The sequence below is a fragment of the Drosophila persimilis genome, unplaced genomic scaffold (genome assembly GCF_003286085.1).
Source record: "Drosophila persimilis strain 14011-0111.01,24,50 unplaced genomic scaffold, DperRS2 tig00000002-arrow-pilon, whole genome shotgun sequence".
Classification (NCBI taxonomy): domain Eukaryota; kingdom Metazoa; phylum Arthropoda; class Insecta; order Diptera; family Drosophilidae; genus Drosophila; species Drosophila persimilis.
The window spans coordinates 5310967-5333530 of NW_020825289.1; the positions used below are offsets into that span (position 1 = coordinate 5310967).

At 48.1% G+C, this 22564-nt stretch overlaps 2 protein-coding genes across 2 annotated transcripts; one reads left to right on the forward strand and one right to left on the reverse strand.

Annotated features, from left to right (window-relative positions):
• The first annotated feature begins 1669 nt into the window (after positions 1–1669).
• Positions 1670–3839, forward strand: LOC6590187 (F-box only protein 39). Its single transcript, XM_026985737.1, has 6 exons — positions 1670–1981; positions 2045–2175; positions 2232–2480; positions 2534–2878; positions 2941–3375; positions 3431–3839. Exons 1-6 carry the CDS (start codon positions 1891–1893, stop codon positions 3707–3709), a joined length of 1530 nt encoding a protein of 509 aa, XP_026841538.1. The 5' UTR covers positions 1670–1890; the 3' UTR covers positions 3710–3839.
• Positions 3840–14044: 10205 nt separating this feature from the next.
• LOC6590188 (Krueppel-like factor luna) lies at positions 14045–16320 on the reverse strand. Its single transcript, XM_002015709.2, has 3 exons — positions 16287–16320; positions 14814–15671; positions 14045–14736 (listed from the first exon to the last, which is right to left on the reverse strand). The coding sequence occupies exons 1-3, from the start codon at positions 16318–16320 to the stop codon at positions 14564–14566; spliced, it is 1065 nt and encodes a 354-aa protein (XP_002015745.2). The 3' UTR covers positions 14045–14563.
• Positions 16321–22564: the final 6244 nt, after the last annotated feature.

Genomic DNA, 22564 nt, shown 5'->3' on the forward strand with positions numbered 1-22564 from the left:
ATGGAAACATAAAAAAAATCCATAGATAAAGAGAGAGAGAGAGGTTTAAAAGCAAAAAGCTGAAGAGAGATAGGAGGATACAAAAGACATAAACACAAAAACACAAAAAAACTCCTAGTACTCATACATGATACTGTCATATATTGCTCGAGTGTGGCTACCCTCACTAAAGGATGGAGAGTCACATCTTCAAGACTCGGAGTGCCTAACCTTGTGTTGATTCCTCTCTCTATTTTCTGAGCTACTTCTGGCACGCTCTTTGCATTCTTATCACTGAAGAACTAAAGTGTACTACAGGAGAAGAAAAGATTAATAAATATGTATCTATCAATATGTATGATACGCTTTAATTTAATTTACACACATTTCCGCTAATTCCCATCTGCGATCTGCCCTTTTTATGCTATTTTTCATTTGTCTTTGCCTCGGGTTTTGGATTTAGTTGGATTTGTAATACGAGTATTCCCCGCGTTTCACCGAATTCTTTAAATGTTAAACCGCTGGGAATGGGTTGCCTGCTCCTCTACTTGAAAAGCGGAATTGATTAATGGAATATTATCGAAAAAACAGGAAAAGTCTCTCTCTAAGTTTTTCTAACAGCAATCAATCTAGCTGATTGGGTATCTAGAGTGTTGGACCCCGCAGCTGCCGTCACTGGTGGTATTGCGCACTCATATTTCTTAATTTTCCTTAAAGTATGCAATGCCAGTTAGCACAAACAGCTGTTTGTTTGTGCTCTTTGTACAAGTCCCTGAAAGTCAGCTAGAGCACTATGGTCCAGACTTGGTTTTTTGACAGAAAGTCGAAATACCTAAAAAAAAACCGAAATTTTATAAAAATACTCCAAATAATTGTGCAAAGTTTCAAGGCTCTAGCTTAAAAACTAGACTTTATGCAAAAAAAAAACGACTTCTGGGCCATAGTGCAGAGTACGAAAAACAAAAACAATCTCCCTATGAGCATGGAATGCAAAACCGGACAGCTGGCTATCAGCCGGGCTGGTGTCGTCATAGCGACGAAAGGGCCATGGTCAGCAGCTTCCCATGGAAGCACTACGGATTCCCATTCAACGAACATATCAAGATTGGTAAGTAGCTTAATAACGTTTTAATCTGTGGCTTTGTTTCTCTGCTTTGGTGGAGGGATCTATAAAGCAATCCATGAGCCAAGGAATGGCCCCACATGCAAGTAATCACAACAAATCCAAACAACAGAAGCGTTTATTTATAAATTCACACCTCAAGAGCCCAAGCATCGGCGGCGGCAGTGGCAACATCAACAAGTTGCCCCAGTTCCGTGCCACACAGCAGCCAACGGAGGCCCTAAGACCTTGCCCAAAATGCCGGCGTCTAATTTTAAAACACATATGTACAAAGAGGAAGAATGAAAACAAAACCGAATCTGAATCTGAATCGAAATCGGAATCGGAATCACAACAGTTGCCATATCCCCGAACGCACCGTCCGAGAATCAACAAAAAATATTAACCAAAATAAATGGGAGCGAAATGTAAACGAGACAGTGAAAAGACACACGAATCTTTGGCAATTTAATTTCGAAAGCTAGAGATGAAAACAGTTTTTCAGTTCTTCAGTTTCGATCTTCGAAAATAGCCCCAGCAGCAGAGGGATTTGAATATTCTGAAAGAGTCGGGAGACAGTCGCTGGGAAGGCGCGACAAACGCAACTGCGAATGCAGCGGACGGTCGCGGCCGATCTTTAAACTATATAAAAATAAACCGAAAATAAGAGAAAGCAGAGCGGGCAGGCTGTGCCAAAATTGATTCAAAATTAGAGTAGAGTATATAGTGATGTGACTGCTGTTTGTGTTGTAAATAAATTACAGCAGCAGAGGAAAGATTAATAACAATAATCATTTTGGTGAGAGAAGATGTCTGAAATGAGTGTGGCAGCCCGCAAAGGCAGCGCCCAGCTGGACGTTATGCAAAAGGCTGGCTGGAAGATCGACGAGAACGAAAAAGGTAACCCACTGATTTCTCCGCCATGTCGTCAGCATAATATATAGTATTCCCACCTTTCGCCAGCCTGCTACATAGACGTCGATGAGGACAACGATGGGACCACTGAAGAATCCAAGTGGTGCATTCTTCCGGACCTGATACTCGAGGAAATCTTCACCTACCTCAGCCCCAAGGAGCGCTACTATGCTGGCCTGGTGAGAAGAGTGTACTCCTGCTCGTACTCCCCCTCCATCTTCTGGTGTCTTTCAAGGTCTGCCGCCAGTGGCATCGGGCCTTCTATCTGCCAACTGTTTGGAACAACTTTGTGGTCGACGATCGTACGCTGACGAGACCAAAATACAACTACTACTCGGGCTGGCAGTACTGTCTCGATCACATGCGCACACAGAACTGCCTGTCGAGAATCGGGCGTCACCTGCGAGGCATCGAGTTCCGGCCGTGGCACAGCTTCAACAACATCTTCCAGTTTATGACAATGCTCACCTGGAGCATGGACAAAGTGAGGGAATGACAAATTGTATTTCCCCTTTGTAACCTCCTGATGCCTTTCAGGGAAAAGAACTGAACGCCGAGCCGCAGCTCGTTGGCATGGGTAGCCGGATACGTTCTCTGGTCTATCATTTCCCCTGCAACATGTCGCAGCCCAACGATCCGGAAGGCATCAAGCTCTTCGGCACTGGAGGACAGCTCCTGAGGGGCCTGAAGGAGCTGCTGCTGCGATTGACAGAACTGCACACTCTGAAGCTGGTGGACTTTGTGCTGGAGCGCTTCGAGGCGAATCATTTGCTGGATGAAGTCGTCTGCAGCTGCTGCACCAAGATGCGAGTGCTCAATCTGGTGAATGTGACCACTACGCACTGTCCCATCATGCATGTGGGACTGTTCCTCAATCTGCAGGTGACGGGAGCATCTTTCTACACACTTTGCTCTTACTAAATGGTGACATCCTCCATTGGCAGGTGCTCACCATTTCTCCCCAAAACATAGACGACGATGTGTTGTCTCTGCTGGCGGACACAAAGCTGCGGCATCTGTATTTACTGCAAAACTGCTATACTCCCAACCACCTGACCATTAGCGCCTGCGGAGTCAAGGCCTGGCGCAGCCTAAAGAAGACGAATCCGCGCATGCGGGTTCATCTGAGGCTGGAGAACCTCGTCGACGGCGAGGTAGTGCTGCAACCAGAGGCCCCAGTCCACAGCATCACCTACTGGACGCCACAGACTCGTGTGAGGGCTGACCTGCTCGTCCGCATGATAGACCACTACAAGAATACTCTGGCTGTCTACGGTCATGAGCTGTTGCCGCGCTTCTCCAGCCCCAAGCCGTTCAACAGCCGCATCGACAGCTTGCTGGTGCTGATATGCCGCCAATGCTTCAACTTGGACACTCTGGTGAGTGCTCATCACTCCGCCGCTCCCTCTCAGCTAACACCTTGTTTCTCCATAGACCGTACGGGAGAAGGTGTCCACTGCGACGCTGCTGCTGATTGCTCGAACGGCCAAGAATTTCCGACACTTAAATGTGAGACGCTTCGCGGTGATTCTGCGCTGCGACTGGCCCCGGCATCCGGAATGGAGCAACGAGTTCCACGCCTGGCTCCGGCGCAACTCGCGCTCCTACGAGGCTGTGGAGCGGGAGATCTCCCTGATCTTGGGCTACAAATGGCAGCTGTTGAGCGACCGCGACTTCAAGCAGCTCACAGTGAATGCCAAGTCGGGTGCCTAAAGAGCAGATTGTCTGTCGTCCCCCCGCCTCATCCTCCCCCCAGGACTCTTGTGATAAACACGGTGTAAAGCTTTACTTAATTGTCCATAATTTGCCATGCAAAATAAAGTAAATATTTTGAATATTAGAAGGGGTAACTGGAATCTGTGATCCCTTTTATTGTGCTCTTTTCGAGTCTAGTTGGAGCCTGCACCTCATGTGGTAGTTGTGCCCCAGCCCATGGGACTGCCGCGACCGCCCGCACCGCACTATCCAATCCGTGCGTTAGGGATTTATGCATTGGAAAATATTCAAATATTTACACATTTTAGGTAAATAAAATGAAATTGAAAATAGAAGTATGTGCAAAAGATTTTAATTGCAGCAGAAGGGAAGTCGAAATAGTTTTTAACATTGCATGAAATGTGGGATAAAACGAAAGGTGCAGCAATATTCAAATGCCAGCAATATTATTCGAAAATAAAACTAAACGTTGTGTCCAATAAAGCCAAATGAAACGAGGGAGAACGTCGTGGGACCACGAGACTATGATTAACCGCATAGCTGCAGTAAGCCAAATCAACGCGGGCCCGAAACATTCAATGTCTGTGACTAAGCTTATCGTTTAGTTGGTTATATCCATTGCATACTCAAAGGCAGTGCTACGTACAATTTATTAAAGAAATAATATACATAAATAAAGAACAAAAAATTAAGAAGAAAAAACCATCAGACGGGGGGCGCCAGTGGGGAACTGTAACAAACAAGTAACTATAGACTAGCCTTACCTTGTGCTGCTGTCCGTTCGGGGGCACCAGTGTGCACATGTAAAATGTAGATAGATATACACTGGCTGGAGGCGCCACTGTTATCTTATCAGAATCAGAATTCTCGGTGAATTTCGTGGGAGGCCTATAATTTTGCATAGATCTGCTGATATCTCACATGGCACACTCCGCCCAACGCCCAGCTTCCTTGCTTCCTTGCAGCCTCACCATTCATTTCCATATTATAAAAGCCGGCTGCTCGACACTAATAAATCAGAAATTTCACAAAACTCATAGCGGATGCTGAAATTAACATCATTGTTTTGCCACTGAGCTTCTTCGGAGGCGTAACTCGATTCATTTCACTAATCACAACAACAAAAAGATTTCCGATAAAGTAATTTGTTTTATTTCGATTTGCAATGCCACTGGGCCAGACGATGTGCTTGCGGCGATGCCATGCAGACGAGCCTCCCTCGCGCCTCTCCCCGGTATCGAACTGTTTGCCGATCTGTTCTCTGTAATGCTTTTTGTGCTGCAATGGGCAAGCGCTTAGCCGAACAACCATAACCATTGACTAATGAAAGATCATCCGAACTACTTCTTCCATATCCTGTGATTCATTCACTATCTTCGGATAAACAATAGAAAGATAAAGATACTTCAAAGATCATCCGATCTCCCCATCATCCGTATCATCATTAGCGATATCAGACGGTTGACACTCGGAATTGACTTGTAGGTTGTTGATGCTGATTATCTATCTGCTTCGAGAGGTTCGCTTTGGCTCCTAACAAATTGCGGCGATTAGAACGTTAATTGCGGGGCGTAAATCTGGCCAAGTGCCGCCTCGGCCGCATCACAACATTCATCAGGCCAAAACGGGGCCCGAACCTCTGTTGGCCCAGGATTTACGAGCCACATTAGACCAGGCTGAAACGGAGGCTAAGACTTCGACTTGGACTCTAGCTTCGAGTGGAGTTCGGGCCTGTTTCGGCCTTTGCTCATAAGCAAATTTGAGGCAGCAAGTAGCCTGTTGGCCACTCAGCCTCAGCTCTGAATAGTTCCAGTTTTGGCAAGACTCCAGACTCCGCTCCGACTCTCCACTGACAATGTTTACGGCCGCGTTGACAGTTTAAATCGCTCTGTGCTCGTATATTTTGACGTTTTACAGCAGTCCCGCGATGGTGTGGCGTGTGTGTGTGGCGGCCAGCAGCACTTGTTGGCCTGGTCCGAAACGGGGACTGGACGGGGCGCTAAACGTGAGAACGTAACGATTTCTGGATCATTATGCGACCCCGTCTATGGGGCCAACAATCACCTGAAGAGGCATTCAGGCATTCGCCACTCGAGAGATGCCTACACAAAAGACGAACCCAGAGATACGCCGAGATCTACGGTGGCCTTCTTTCAGTTTTTGGGGCTGGACCGTGATTTAATCGCCTCGCCACTGCCCAACAAATATCCAACAATACCCGAAAAAAGAAGACCCACAAATGATTTTCGTGAGCGTTAAAGTAGCATTGGAATACGAGTGTCTCGTATCTGTAGCAGTTCACTGTTTTCTGCCTTGCCAGCCGTGAGTGGAAAAGAGATACACCCATGAAGAGTGAAAGAGATGGTAGGACGCAGTTGGAGCCACAGGGAGCGCGGCGGGAGGGAGTGAAGTGCGTAGCAAGCACTCGATCAACAAAAGGCATCACTTGGATGTCGCTTTAAGTGGATGTGGATGTTGGATGTTAGTTGTTGGAGAGAAGAGAAGTGTTGAAACTACAACAACAACAACAACAACAAGAAATATGTGGTGTAAATATTTGCATGCTCTCTCCCTCTAGTGTAGTCTCTCTCCGTCTGTCACACTGTTTATAGGAAATCAAATCAAATATCTGTCAGATTATAGAGGGCCTGCATAGAGGGCCTATATAGCCTGCAGGGGCACAGAACAGAAGGGAATTTGGATGACGCTGAAGAGGGAAAAAGTGAGAGAGGGAGAGAGAGAGAGAGAGAGAGAGAGAGAGATAAGTGGGGAAATGTAAGGGGAATTGGTGGAGCCATTGGCGATAGTGGGAGGCCAGGCGATTGACACAAGTAGCAAAAACGGCGATCAAATCGAAAAAAAAACCAAACGCATAGAGCAGAATAGAATAACATAAATTGGGGGAGACGAAATGGAAGAATGGGGAATAATGTCGTTGTAAACCGAAACCAGAACCACGACTAAGCCCTTTTCAGATCTTTGATGATGGATAGTTAGCAATCAATCTTTGCCGAATCGAAAGGGAAAGGAAGATATCGCAAAAAAGAGGGGAATACCTCATAAACCATCATCTGTTCTGATAGTCAGCAATTTTCCCATTTTTGTTACCTTTTTCCCCCATTTCATTAAACAAGATTTTCTACAAATTGTCTGAATGAATAAGTTCATTATTCATATGTTTAGATGTGATGCCTTGCTCGTAAATGATTCATTTGCCATTCGTTTTGTAGTGCAGCTACCATAAAAGTTACCCCTGTTCGTGTTTAGATTTTCTTGCTGAATAATTACGTTTTTCACTGAATAATTAATTTATGATAAATATTTTAGCTCTTTCCGTCCACACATTTGCCGACACTTTAGTTGTGGAATCATTGATTTTTCCAATTACCGAATGGGATATTCTCACATTTCGCTGCTAGCTTTTGACCTTAACCCATAACCTTTTCCTCTGGTCCTCCATCCTCCTCCTCGGCAGCGTCTCTCTGGCGTTGACAAGCGGCTGACAGCAGTGGAGCCGAGCCGAACGCCCAAATGGTCATTGATACCCGGGGCCCACGTCTAGCTTGGGGTCTACCTCTCTGTCGGGGTCTTGCGTTTGGTCCAGCTCCAGCTCCAGCTCCAGCTCCAGCTCTGTGTCTAGTACCATTAATGAGTTCTTGTTGGGGAGCTGCTGCTGTTCTGGCTTCTACACAAAGTTCAGGCCATGGCAGCAAATGTTAGCGACAACAACAAGTTCATTATTGCCATCTCATCACGTGGCTGTGTGTGTGTGTGTGTGTGTGTGTATCCGTGGCTAAGAAGGTGTATCTGCATCTGTGTGCGACGCAGAGGCAGAGCTGTGGGCAAGACGCTTATTGTTGGCTTATTGTTGCAGCAGCAATGTGTTCTTGTTCCCAAGCCCAGAACCTACTACCGACCGAACGCCGACTTGGACGGCGGTTTTAACTGACAAGAAGCCGGATTATTAATCGACGTTTAATTAATTTATAACCAATTAAGCAGCAACATAATGCGGCAAGCGGCAAGCGACAAGATCCGATCCAAGGAGGAGAACAAACAACAACCACAACAACAACAACAAATCGACAGCAGTGGCGGTGGCGGTGGCTACTGCTACTGCTCTTGTGGCAGCCACAGGCAGAGGCAGAGCACCAGAGAGATGGGGGAGAGATGCAGAGGGAGAGGGAGCGACATCCCAGAGTGAGTCGTAAATGCCAAAACTCGTTCTAAGCTTTTTTTCTGCCCCTGCTGTTGGCCCGATGTCTGGACTACAAAAAAAAGAATTAGCCAGGTTGAAGTTTTTGCCATAGTCTCTCTATCTCTCTCTCAGTGCAGAAGGAGGGTGGCTACCAAGAGAGAGAGCGAGAGAGAGAGAGGGTGAGCAAAAAGCAATGTCACAATTTATGGCATTGTTGAGGCAACATGCACCTGCAGCAACAATGAAGCCGCTGCCACAAGCACTGCCGCACCGCACCGCACCGCACCGGCGGCATGTTCACTGATCAGTTGTGATTTCTTTTTGCTGCTCGCGGGAAATCCTTATAAGCAAAATATGTTAACGAAGCATGAAAAGCACAAAAATTAAATTAAATCCAATAGCAGTAGCAGCAGCGACGGTGGCGGTGGCGGTGGCGGTGGCAGCCGCAACAGGAACCACCACAAAAAATTAGCCTACACCGCGGCGAGGCCTTTCCTTTCTAAAAAGCAAAAACAATTGAGCAATCTCTATCTCTACGGCAGTCCCCTGCTCCTATTAACACATTAGAAGAGGCCACAAAACCCGGTGGCACCACGGGGAAGCAAGCACCACCGCTGCACCATGCTGCACACATCAGATCACGCACCTCGCCACCAGAGCGCCCCGGCCACGTCAAGGTTTTGCAGCTGTCAATAATGCAACTCCCGCCGTTTGATCAAGTGAACCAAATTATTGTCTATATCCTTTAGCGCGATGGGGTAACCCCGATTCCAGGTTCCAGATGAAGAAAAGCCCAGTTTATTGGTTCCTAGGTGTGGGAATACTTGAAGAATACTTGAAAGTATCTTTAAAGTTATTAAAGATACAGATACAGGGTAAAGTGGCCCCTCTTTTATGCTTTTAAAAACTGTGCATTCAATCCACCAGATACATTCTTCTATCAATCTTCAAAATCTATTCTCAAATATAGTTTTATATCCGCCGGATCTCCCCTCATTGTCCGACGTAGGGAAGGGAGTTTCGAAGGCAGTTCCCTGCTTCCTGCAGATCCTTTTAATTGCGGCATTCGGTTATTAGGGTATAAAGGCTTTGGCCAATTGGTCAACGGTTTGCCTCGGCTTGTGGCAAGTTGCAAGTAGAAGTTGCTCTGCTTGCTGCTGCCACCGCTGCCGCCGTCTCAGTTAGCGCCAAGATTTATGTGATCCTTAAGATTTATTGGTTTACGGCATTGTTGTTGCAATAAAAAACAACAACATTCATAAATTATCATTAAACGTTTAAATGTGACGCAGCAGCAGCAGCAGCTCTGGGGGCGCATATGCAGCATGCTGCTCGTTGTTCGCTGCACGTTGCGCGTTGCGCGTTGCAAGTTGCAAGCTCTGTTCTGGCCAGAGACAGAGAGAGTCTTTTGCTATCTTTATAATGAGCCAAATGACATATTTATTTGTTGTAGCTGCAATCAGCGTTCAACCCGCTGCTCAGGTTGCATGCAATTTCTTTTGGCCGCACTCGCAGTCGATGTTGCAGTGGCAGCGGCAGTGGCAGTGGCAGTGGTAGTCTCCGTCTGGAGTCTAGACATGTGGCGCACCAGAGGTGACAGTTGATTGTCATTGTTGGCATATTAAAACAGGCTCACCGTCTGCACGCGCCGCCAACGATGGGCTGGGTTTAGGCCCAGTCCCGCTTGCAGTCCCACTTGCAGTCCCAGTCGCAGACCAAGACCCAGAAGGCCTCGACTCGACTCGACTCGACCCAGCCAGCCCGGCTAAACGGCGACAGCCACTGACAATTGACACTTTTGGCCGAGTCCCGGCCCTGAGCTTCCCTGCCTCTCTCCCTCCTTTGCTGCTGGTTTTTACGGACACAATTTCAAGTTGAACTTCAGCTAGCAATTTTGTATGCAATGTGTGCCTTAAACCTAAAGAAAATTGTGACAGACGAAGGGTTTCGAGCGAAGGTTAGAGCAGGGACTAAGGTACAGACGGGAGACTCCAAACGGAACGCACAGAAGATGGCAATGAAAGGATCGGAGCACACAGGAGAGCTCGGAACGGAGCAGGGATCGAAGAAACAAGACTACGATTTGTGATATGAATTGGAAGCAGAGCTGCGTAAAAGTCTAGGCCAAAGAAAAGGCAAAAGACCCCAGAGAAGACAATAACAACTGGAGGCAATAAAGAAAACAAACAGAGAACGGCCCCACGATGGGCCATAGACGGGGCCCGCATCCATAGGAAGGGGGCAGAAAAGGCCTGCACAAGCCAGGCTCAAACCCTTCTGGAGGCAACTTACCGATGCGACGCCTCTGCAGCAACAATCAGGCCTGGTCTCTGGCCGGGTCTTGGCCCCAGTCTTGGCCATGCAGGCCATGGCCAATGGCCACAGACAAAGTGCGTTAATAGCCAAGACACACATGGCCAAAACACCGCCTCTCCTCCCACCCCAACCCACCCCATCCTGCCCCTGAGCGGTAAGGGGAGTCCAGGACAAGCAGCTAGCGCGCCTTTTACAAATTTTTATTGAAAAATATTAAATTCTCATTAAGGCAGGAGAGGACCAAGCAGGTTCCCCCAATGTGTCCCGGCAGCAGCATCATTTTCCACACTCACACAGAGGAGGCTTCTCTGCACAGTTTTTTCTGCGGTTTTTCCTGAACGAACCCGAACCCCGAACCGAAGTTGGCGCGCGCTCGCATGCGCCGATAGACTCGCTTAGATAAAAGATGATTTATGGGTTTTATGGTGTGATGGGAATTTTAATTTCCAGCATTTTTGCTTAACAAAATTAAACATGGTACGACTACCATGAGCGACAGCCACATAGGAGATGCTATAGGTATATGGATGCTAGAGATGGACGGGAGATGGTAGATGCTGGATGCTGGATGCTATCGAGAGGAGGGTATTTGGCTCTCGTATGGCTATTTGGCTCTATTTGGGATCCGGCAATTGTCAAATGAGGCGACCGGGCGATCGAGCGACCTCCTCTATAGACGATTCCATTTTTAATTGAGCCAGAGCGCACAGCATGTACCGCGGCAGCAGTGGCAGCAGCAGCAGCAGCAGCAGCCAGGCCATCTATCTGCTTGCAACGGACCAACTTGCAACAGACGGGCCGCTGTCCATTATGCTCACTCACCTGTAAAATAAATGGCAAAACTGCCAAACACTTTGGTCCGCTGACAACTTGCAGTGCGACGAGACGAGAGGCGATGCGGAGCGGCTCCTTCCATCGTTCCAATTTGATGCAGAGGACAAGGATGAAGGGGCTGTGGATGGGGCACCCACTGCTGTGATCCGAGGTCCCTCTCTCTCTCTGAGGCACAGTGCCGTCTGTTTACCGTTAGGTGTCAAAGATTTCATGCCCCATGTCGCAAACTAACGACACACAATCGATCACAAATCAAATGGACAGAAGCCACAGAGGCAGAGTTGGCCGCAGAGGCAGACCCGCAGTTGCCGCAGCGCAGTTGCCTCTGCTGCCTCCGTTGCGACAGTCATCCAAATGTGTCTCAAAAATCAGGCCGCGGCCAATGCAAAGCCGTTTCATAAATTGCACATGACCTGACGACCAGCAGCAGCCTGCAACTGCAACTGCAACAGCAACAGTAACAGCGGCAAGATGCAGCGGCAGCCAAAAGGCAGCAGAAAGGCATAACAATAAATTAAAAATGGATGTCGATGCCGATGTGGATGTGGATGTGGCTGTGGCTGTGGACTCGGACTCCATGTGTGCTGTGCTGTGCCTCTTGCCGCAGACTCTAAAAACTGCAATCCTCAGACTTGGAACTCCTTCAATTTCAGCTTGGAATCGGATTTGGACTCAGATTCGGATTCGGTCTCGGGCTCTGGTCGATTTGGTTATGGGAGCACTCTTCTGTGTGATGGACAGCTGCCGACAGCAGCAGCCACACATCGTTCCCTCCCAAGGCTCCTCCATTCTCCAGTGTGTCCATGCGGGACACAGATCCCCTCCCGATCTATCCGACTCATTGATGGACAGAGCTTTGTCCGGTGCAAAGCATTGGATCGCGACTTTATTGGTTTTTAATGATCTGCGCTGTGATTTTGAATGCTTATCCAAATGTATTTTGTAGATACGTGGTATGTGTGTGGATACCTCCCTATCGATGGAATGGATGCTTTGATTGGAGCTCTGCAGATCCCCCTTCGAAGGGAGTGTCGGCGTTCACTTGAATTTTCATTAATCCATTTGCGTTTCAATTTCTCTGCCTTTATCGAGGTAAGCGCCGTTTCGACGAAGAAAAGATTTAGGTGCTGGCACCTGCAGGGCATTCATCGCGTCGATCAGTCTTAATTAACGCAACTTCTCACTTTATTTACTTTTACTCATTTGCATCCCGTTTGGGTCATTAAACCTGACCTCTCCCCAACCTAACAGCTATCGACCATTATCTCGGACCATTCTCGGATCATAGTATCTGCTCCTCCCTCCCCTCAAAGTGCCAGTGGCAGTGGCAGTGGCAGCCTCGACGCAATATTGACCTGACCCAAGGCATATTAATTAACCCAAAAAACCGGTCGGTTATATTTGTCTAACCTTTATGCTAAATGCGGTGACGGCAGACCCAGACGCAGACCCCAGCCGACTGCCAGTGTTTGGAACGGCAGCCGTTTGGCTACTGTCCGTTGGGATGTACATACATATGTATTTGGTTATTAATTTACCTATAAATTGCCATGGCGTATACGTAATATTTCACAATTGTGCCTTAATGACCGAAAGCGTTATTCATGCACTGATTTCCGCTGCAGGTGTCATCCAATCCCGATCTTAGCTGGAGCTCCATTGCTCTCACTCCCTGCTGTCGCCGGAGCAACCAGTTATGCGTATTAGCCAGCTTCAGCTTTAGCCATACTTCCAGTCTTGGCCTCAGCTACACTCCACCCCGTCAGTAGCTACAGCTCAGCTGCACAACCCTGCCCTGCCCGTTTCGCATTGAAATTACAAATGACGAGAAATTTGTCATCTTTATTATTGCAAACAACGCGCGCAATGCTCTGCGGCAACGTTGCACAGTCGACGACAAACGACAAACGACGACGACGACGACGACGACATCGACAATGCTCCCCTGGACAATTGCCGGGGAGTGCGTGCCACGCCGCACACAAAGGCCGCAGCAGCAAAGCAGTTGCTGACAACTTGCCACACATCTTTGGGGAGCCGCCACCGGATCAGTGAAGGAGATGGAGATGGAGGAGGAGGAGGAGGAGGACGAGGAGGGAGCCTAACCACTTGGTTAGCCATTGCCCCATTGTGAGCTCAATTGATTTTTCATTCAAATGAAAATCCACAACGGATTTGGCCACGGACCCCGTAATGAGCACAGTGTCCGCCGTACGTCTGCATATGGTACGAAAAAAACGTATTTGCTTTTCTTTTATTTAAAAAAATAATACAATTTGTTTTGCTTTTTGTGTGTGTCTGTGTGTGTGTGTTTCTGGGAGTGTGCGTGGAGCTAAATCTACGATGACAGTTGGGACGCGGCAGAATGCTGTTGGGATTAGGAAGGAAGCAAGGAATACAGTGCGTTTCATAAGTCTCGCGAAGACGGGTACTTAAAGAAATGCATATGTTATAGAAAGGATTTGATTCAAAGAAAGGGTATATCTTCAAAGGGGAAAAGAGGGAAAATGGGGAAATTATACAATTATACAAAAGTTGAAGAAACATCAAATAAAGTGGTTGATAAAATAGTCTTTGAAGGAATGTAGTCCGTTTTACCCATCAAAGTGAATCTAACACTTATTTCTCATAGCTTTGAAACGCTAGGCATACAAAAATACAAAAAATTGAACTCCCTTCTCTGGAATTGCCCCACCAATCCACCATTAGCTATCCACCCTTGTTCTCCATTAACTCTCATATCATATGCGTATAGTGTATAGTACAAAATGTGTTTAGTAGGTATATCCTATATATGAGAGAATTTCTATTTATATAAATATATTGCTTTGCTTGGCTTCTTCTGGTTTTTGTGCCTCTTTTGTGTCGCTTGTTTTTTGTTTGTATTTGTTTCTCTTTTGTTTTGTGTGGTATACGAGTATAAAATTTTCTACTTAATAACCAATAAAAAATTTCATCTAAAATTAGTTAAAATTCGCCTTACCAAGTATATCTAGATCTACATATGTATGTATATATATACACGCAAGTTGCTAGCACCAATCCAAAACTATCTGTATATATAATCTGTATGATCGTACGAAACTACGATTATATGGATATGTTCTACGAGTATTCATATGTGTGTACGAGTAGTAGGTTTACAAATCCATTCGTAACTTGGCTTCTGAAGGCAATTGTCTCTGGGTTGTGAATACGTGAATGAATTTTACAAATTCTTCAGCTCTAGAACTATGGATACCCTATAAATAGATTGGGCTTTGAGCCCGCTTACCACTAAATTGAGCTACTTAGGCAATATGGAAAATGTGTAAAATCTGGTCTCAGTTAATGAACAATGGAAAGCGATTCGTGTGTGAATATAAATAGTCAAGAGCGAGCAGCACCTTCGATGAGTATTCTCGGCGTCTATATAGATATGTTTTGTATGCACTATATGTATATATGTATGGCCAGATCGGCAGTCACAATCCTCATTCCCTTCTGCCCTTCTGCCCTTCTGCTCAGTGGCGGCGCATGTGCAGCGACAGATGATCGGAGCGGCTGAAGCTCCTCGTGCAGAGCTGACACCGGAAGGGCTTCACGCCCGTGTGCTTGCGGTAGTGGCGGGTCAGCTCGTCGGAGCGGGCGAAGCGCCAGATGCAGCCCTCCCAGGTGCACACATACGGCTTCTCACCTGAAAAATGTTTCACAGCGTCAGCAATAGACACTCTCTCTCTCTCGGCACACCCCAAAGCATCCCCATCTACTCACCCGTATGCGTTCGCTTGTGCGCCTTGAGGTGCGAGCTTTTGGTGTAGACCTTGTCGCAGCCTTCGGTGTCGCATTTGTGTACCTTGCGGTTCTTGGAGAGATCATTGTAGCCGCCGTTGGCCGTCGCGTCGGCGGAAGTGGATCGCGCAAAGGAGGAGGCTCCGCCGCCAAAGTTGATGCCGCTGAAGCTGCTGTTGTCCTTGCGCGTGGCGCCCAGAGCCATGCCGCCGAAGGCCGGATTAAGGGCAGCGTGTGGCGACCCCGAGCCAGCGTAGCTCTTCCAGCTGGCGGAGGATGAGGAGGAGCAGGCAGGGGCCACCGCCGACTTGCTGGAGCTGCCGCCCGGCGGGGAGGTCTTCCTCGCCGTTTGGCCGTCACTGAACTTGTAGGGATTCTTGAAGAGGCTCAGCAGGCTGAACTTGCGGTCGTAGTCCTGCATGAGCGAGGAGGAGTTGCTGCTGCTGCCGCCGCTGCTGCCATTGTTGTAGCTGCAGCTGTTGTTGTTGTCCTCCTGCTTGCCGCTTCCGGAGCCGGCGCCACCACCGCCGCTAATCCGGCGGTAGGTGAAGAAGAATGGCGACGCGGCAAAGAATGGCGAGAATGGCAACTTGGACACACCGGAGGCATAAAGTTGTTGCTGAGTGGGCTGCTGATGCTGACGGCCAAAGGCCCCCAACGACGAGGCACCGGCCGAAGCACCGGCCGCATAGCTGCTGGAGGTTGAGGATGATCCAGACTGCTTTCCATTGCTGTAGTTGATGCTGCTATGGACTGCTTTGGTGGTCGATGAGGATTTACAGCTGCCGCTGCCGCTGCGGCTGCCACTGCCGCTGCTGCTGCTCCCATGCGAAGTGCTGGCTGCAATGGAATGGAATGGGGGGAAGAAAACCAATTGAGATTCGGTTAACAAAATGGCCAAAATGGTCGTCGACTGGCGGGAGAGCGACTTTATGGCCGCGAATGCCTAATGAGACTCGTAAATGAACCACTGACTGACTGGCTGCCCCGTCTATATAGGCAGAGTACTCGTACAACCTACTGCCAGCCACAGAGGATCAGGCAACTGCAACAGCCACAGCATCCCAGAGACTCTCCGTGTGGAACACTTTGCCTTGTCAGTTAGGAGTTTTTACACAATTTCCTAATTTCGTTTGGCCGCCTCATTGCATCAAAAACGTTTGCATGTCGCGTATTTTATGGCCGACAGACAGCCAAGACTGCGACGGACAGCGAATCCGTGCAGTCGTGATCCATTTAACCTGTACTTCAACCAGACGACGACTGCCAGTTGCGGCTGCCAGTTGCAGTGGCACCCGGGCCCCAAGACTCGGGACAAGTGTGTCGATTTTGGCGCCCGCGACATCAACATCAATTGCGGCGGCAGCTGCTGCTGCTGACTGCCAGCCGTTCGTTCCTTCCTCTACCCCTACCTTTACCACTCTTGCTACCGACAGTAGTCCGCTATGTATGTACCTTCCTCGAAGGGTGCCCCGGCCACTAGAGTCATATAAAAGTTTGCTCAATTCTCGCTTCTGGGCTACTGCTGCTGCTCCACTTGGCCACTTGGCCACTTGTCTTGGGTCGCCGCACAACCGGGCCAGCAGGGGGGTAGGGGGTAGAGGCAGGGCCGCCTTTGCTTATTTTTCTTCACTTTTTCTCTTACTTTTTGTTGAAAACCACAAGTGATTCTCAGCGCTTGTTTTACTAGGCCTTAAGTAATCGATAATTGACAGTCGCAGCAGAGCTGTATCGCTCATTACCCCGAAGGTTTACGAAGATCAAATTGCTAGTCAGAATATTTACGTAGTTGCCAAGTTTGCATGTGATTTTCTTTGCCCCTTCATCTTCGATTATTTCGATGTGGGGCACGCCCATTGATGGTTGAGTGCGCTGGCTTGAGTCACGCATGATCATTATAAATGTGCCTAACCTTGCGACTAAGCAAATAAATATTGTGTGAACTTCATTTAGAACTGATTTTCTTTAACCTTCAACCCGTGGCTGCTCCTTCCTTCTTTTTGTGACGCTCTCTCTATTGTTGCGCTCTCTTCTGCTCATCTATTCTGTTAATTTGATAATCCTCCCATGAAAACAACAAGAAACGATACATTGTGCATATTCCTCAACCCAAAACGATTCTTCTATGATTTATGATCAATTTTCTCTCATATTCAGTTGCTCTTCTCGACCATCGTGTGTACTGTGCGTAACAGTGTGTCTAAAAGTGTGCGAAATCTTGCAAATTATAAGCCACAATCTACAGTTGAGAGGTATTTATAATTTATTCTTATAAACCCCCCCCTCATACCCCCTCGGGTTCTCGGGCTTTCCTGGTTAGCACATTCAATTTTCACTTGCTTTTTGCCCGCTTCTTGACGTTTCTTTCCCGTGTGGATCTCGTTTGTCAGTGGGGCTAAGACAAAGCAGCGAAAGAAAGAAAAACGAGGAAAAAGCGAACTGTACAAGTGACCCAGGCTTAAGTGCTTTGTCAAGCCTGCAACTATATATGACCGAGGGCCACAAGACCCAGTCGGAACTGACCGGAGATCTCTCCCTCTCTCTGGGTCCCTGGCTTGCTGTGAAGTGAGTGCTGTTTCTGGGGTTGGGACTGGTCCGTTGGTCCGATGGTCCGATGGTCCGCCGCTTGTTTCTTAGCCTCAAGTGCTTCGAGTGCGTTGCGACTGTCTACACATGTGTACCAGGTCTCTGTTGATGCATTTGTAATTTCCATGCCAGAGAGCGTTTTGTTTCCCCAGCACCCAGTACCCAGCACCCAAGCAGCCAAGCTTCAGGTCGCCCAAGGTAGCAACAGACCCAAAGAGGGGCTTGAGGTTGAGATCCGTTAACTTGGCCCAGACCAGGTCCGAGTCCGAGCCCGGGCCCAGGTCCGAGCGCGTTATTAAAATTGATGGCATTTAATTGAACTGGCCATCAACGTCAGCCCACAGTGCAGTGCTTTGGAGTTGAGGTTGAGTCTTTCTGTTTCTGTTGCTGTTTCTGTTGCTGTGCCCCATTTGCAATTGCGCCTGCCTCCCTGGAAATGGTAGGGAAGGGAAGGGTAGCTGGTAGGCTGGAAGGCTGGATGGGTAGCTGCCGCAACAGTGGCTTATGGGCCCAGCTTTAGCACCAGCTCGCTCTGTATGCTGCATGCTGTATGCTAATGCGCATTATGTGGCAACTCTGTCTGTCATATATTTCTCGTCTCTCAAACGGCCATTCTCCAGCGAATATATCCCAGTGAATGTTTCCCTATGTCTCAGTGTGTGTAATCACCGCTTTTACCAAAATGCACACGCTGACTTCATATTTCTGCCAATTTAGCAGCAACATCGGTGGGGCAACTGTGAAACGATGGAGTGGGGCAACGGTGCAACCATCAGGCGGTGCACCACCAGGCGACCCAGAGATTCGAAATCACACTTGTGCCTATTGCCAAAGTGGTGCAATAAAAAAAGTGAATGTTGCCCCCGAGTGGCGATGCTATATAGACAGGCTCCTCCATCTCGGGATCCTTTGGCGCGTCTTCAAATGGTCGTCGCGTTGCGTCGCCTCGTATCGTATCTGGCCATAAACTGCTCATTTGACTCTGCCAGATTTACGCTGGCTACCTCCCAGACTGCCTCTCTATATCTAGCTAGATTGGATCTCCTCTCCAACCCTCTCCAGATAGCTAGATCTCCACCCCTCCGACCCTCGCTGCGTACTGGGACGTGCCGCCCCACAAGCATTCGCACTCGCCGTCGCAGCGATAATTATGATGAGACGAGATCGTACCAAGACCAAGAAAAGTCATTGCTCAAGCGGGGGGTACACAGTGGAACCTCTTTTCAAGGATTTCGTTTATCGATCTGGGTTTCCAAGAGAGAGTAGAACAAATGGAAGCTTGCCTATGATTTCTGAGCTTCCATTTTCCTAAGGGTAGGACAGATGTTATAGGACCCCACGACAACAATAGTTAATTAAGAACCCCTGCTTCTGGCCGCCATTGCTGGAGAGCTCATTAGAACTTCAATCCCGTCCTCCCTTGTCCCACTGTGCTGCACCGTCCAACAGCGTGTGTGCGGTGTGTGCAATGCAATGCGGATCTCGCACCAAATGCGACTGCAAGACTTGCAACTGTGGAAGCAAGAAAAACCGAACACAGGGCGAGTGAGGATAGAAGGTAGAAGAGACAGGGAGAGAAGGGAAGAGAAGAGAAAATACCCACCCGAACAATAAATTACAGAAACAGTTGATAGGGTTTAATGTGCACTTGGTGTGCGATTGGTTATAATTGACAGTTCGCTTGGCTGAAGCTTGACTCGGGCCTAGCCGGGTCTCCGGTCTCCGGTCCCCGGTCCCGGGTCTGAGTCTCAGTCCGAGCTCTCGCTCTCGCTGTCGATGGCGACGTGCTTGGCCAAGCGCACCACCAAAGCACCAAAGCACCACACAGCACCATCGTGTGTTACGTTTGCAGCCACTTAATTGCCAGGCGCGCGCGCACTCGCTTACTTTGATTTACTATTTGATTTTTGATTTTTATATAAAACTGTCGTATTTAAGTTATAATTATGAAACAACATGGCGCATGAGCACTGGCAATACTGGCTGTACGGCGTATCCGTATTTCGCTTTCGCACTCGCATTTTGGCCTCGGATTCGCAGCCGCCAATGGGATGGGATGGGATTCTGCAATTTTCACACATGAAAATGAAACGTTGCGTTGCTGGCTTTCTGGGCCACCACATCGTTTGACCAACTTCGAGGCTGACCGCATCGGATCGGATCGGATGGGCCACCGCGAGTCGCATTGAATTTATGGCATTGCGCATACGCCGTGGGGCAGCCGCAGGCTAAAATCCCCCTTTATATACCCTCTGCAATTGCTGTGGCCACAGCTTTTTGTTTTAGCCATTTTTCACACTCTGCGGGCGTCTTTTGAACCTTGAAATAAAAGTTTTCCCACACTGCACACTGAACACCGAACACCACGGCAAGGCATTTCGATTTTCCTTTTGGCGGCTGCCATGCCATGCCTTAGCGTACTTTACCTTACCTTATACCTGCCTTCTGCCTGCTGCCCGCAGCCTGCCTGTTTGCCTAGTGCCTGGCTAATCCAGCGCCTGTTTCCCAGAGAGCCCAAAATGGTAACAGACGTAGACTTTGTGGCAGCAGGGAAAAAAGCTAATGAGCAACAACAGCAGCCGAAGCCGCAGCCGCAGCGGCAAATGCAAACTGCACCTGCCAAAGAGAGCCACAGAGCCAAATAAAAGGAGGCACTAGGAGAAATAAAATGAAGTCAGGAATGACGAAGATGAAATGCCCTTTCGTTATCTGATCAGTCAAAAATTGCCCTAAATTAATAATACTATTCTATGTCATTCCACAATTAAAGCTGTTCTATAGCAAAGGAGAAATAGATTTCCTCCATAAAATCGATCGAATCACTTATCGTTTATTAACTTTCCTTAATATGGAAATATCCTAATTTCCTATTGACAACCTAAAAATTTCTTCGCTCTTTGTTATCCCCAACAATCTCTGAATTCTGTAATGCCTTACACTCCTTTAGCGTATTATAAATTTTCAGCGAGGGCTGCCCACAACAAAATCAGCAAACAGCATCGCCAAGACGTTGGCGGCGCTTCGTTAGTGGCTGCCGTTGGTCCCTCTCCCTGTCTCTGTCCCTCAGTGTAGCTGTCCCTCCTTCGCACCCACTGTATCTGTGAGTGTGTTTATTTTTTTGTTGATTTGTTTTTTATGAGCAAATTGTGCAAATATCTTAGAGCCGGCAGAAAAACGCTGACAACTAGATAAATTTAAATGAATTTCTGAGACTCATAAGCTGACAGCGAAATGGTCGATCAGAGTCGTGTGTCGTGTGTTTGGGGGCATGCCTCGGATGGAGTTCTTGATCAAAAGGCGGTAGCCAGATCAAGAGAGCAAAAAAGCGACCAACATTTAATTGTTTTTACTACCAATTATGTATTTGTCAAGTTAATTGGTATGTCAACGCAACTAGTTTTTAGACCAGTGCAGCTGTAGACCAGGCTTCAGCCTCAGCCTCAGCTTCAGTTCCAGCTTCAGCTCCAGCTCCAGCTCTGGCTGTATCTGGAGTCATCAAAGCTGACCACCGCCAGCGGAGCAAACGCCTGACGCATTGTCAATAAGCTGACGACGAGGTACGGACATGGACACAGAGACACAGAGAGCGAAGATACAAAAGCAATGCCAATCATGCAGGCATTTTACACCATGCCTTGGTCTCGGATGCCGCCGCCGTCGTCGTCTAATCCAAAAAAGCCAGAGATCCAGTGAGCTAGCGAGCCAGATCCCCATTCAGAGCCAGGCAACACCAAGAGCCAAGCGAATGCGAAGGCGAAGGTGTGAAATAGTTGGACCCGGACCAAACCATGCCTCACAACGCCGCACCTCTTCGCATCGCACCTCATCCACACCTCATCGCCCAACCGGACTCGTTTCAGGCAGCTTCGCTTGTCGCCATTGATTGTCAGCGCGTGTTCTCTCCCAGCCAAAGACGATGGCGTTGATGGATGGATGGATGGATGGATGGATGGTCAGCACTGGGGCCTGTCCCAGCGAGGAAGAGGGAAGCTCTGGCCTGCTCTGGAGTCGTCGTCCCCCGCCCCTACTCTGACTTATCGCTTGATCTGTGAGTGCTTAACAAATGCTTTACGCTAATGACAATTTTGTTATACATTTTATGCATGCACATACAGACACAGACGCAGACAGAAGCAGAGCGCGGGCCCAAGCACAGGCACGAGTACGGGCACACGGCGTATACGCAATGTCCGTGTCGCTGTCGTTGTCGATGTCCATGTCGATGACGATCACGCTCACTATGATGATGGTGATGATGATGATCGGACTTAAGGATGGGGATATGTCGATGGCGTGGATGCGTGTGCGATAAGGCGACGGCAGCCACTGTCGATGGACAAGCCGATAAATAAATTTATGCACAAGCCCGACGAGGCGTAAAATGCGCAATTTGATTTAATGCCCATGTGTGTGTTTGTACTCGTACTCGTATATCTGTGTGCATTGATAATCGATTTATGGTGTGTGAAGTTTGTTTCCTTTACTTTTGCATTTTTTGTGCCTACTCTGCTGCTGCTGCTGCGATTCTTTCTCTCTTGGTCGTTTTTTTGTGTCATTGCTAATTGTGTACAAATATGGACAAAAGCGTGGACACGGCCTCTGCGAAGGCGAAGTCGCAGTCGCAGTCACAGTCGCAGTCGAAGGCTTTCTAAATGGCCAGTAAGTAGGCAGAGGCGGCTGCTGCTGCTGCCGCTGCATCGGGAATCGGCCATCGGCAGTCGGCCAACTCGCCTAACAGGCGCTTTAAAATGCCTGTGAGAAATAATTTATGCATTTCTTTGTCTGCCCGGTCGTCTTCCGAGATAAACAGCGGCAAAGCAGTTTAAGTGGTTTCCTCTATGGTCACCACCTATCCTATAGCTCTGCCATATAAATGCTACGGTCGAAGAATTCTGATTGGGCGGGGATTGGGGGCACGGTGCTGCCATAGCTGGGGCAGAAGGCATTAAATGATCGTTTTATGCAACATTTCATTGATTTATTGATGCGCATATGTAATCGATTGGGGCTGGCAGGAGAGGACTTAATGCCGGTTTCACTTAACACAATATATACATATGTATTTATGTATATATCTCTATGCTCGTATAAATGTGGAAAATGATGAGAGCTGGAAAATACACAGCTCTGAAGAGAATACATATATC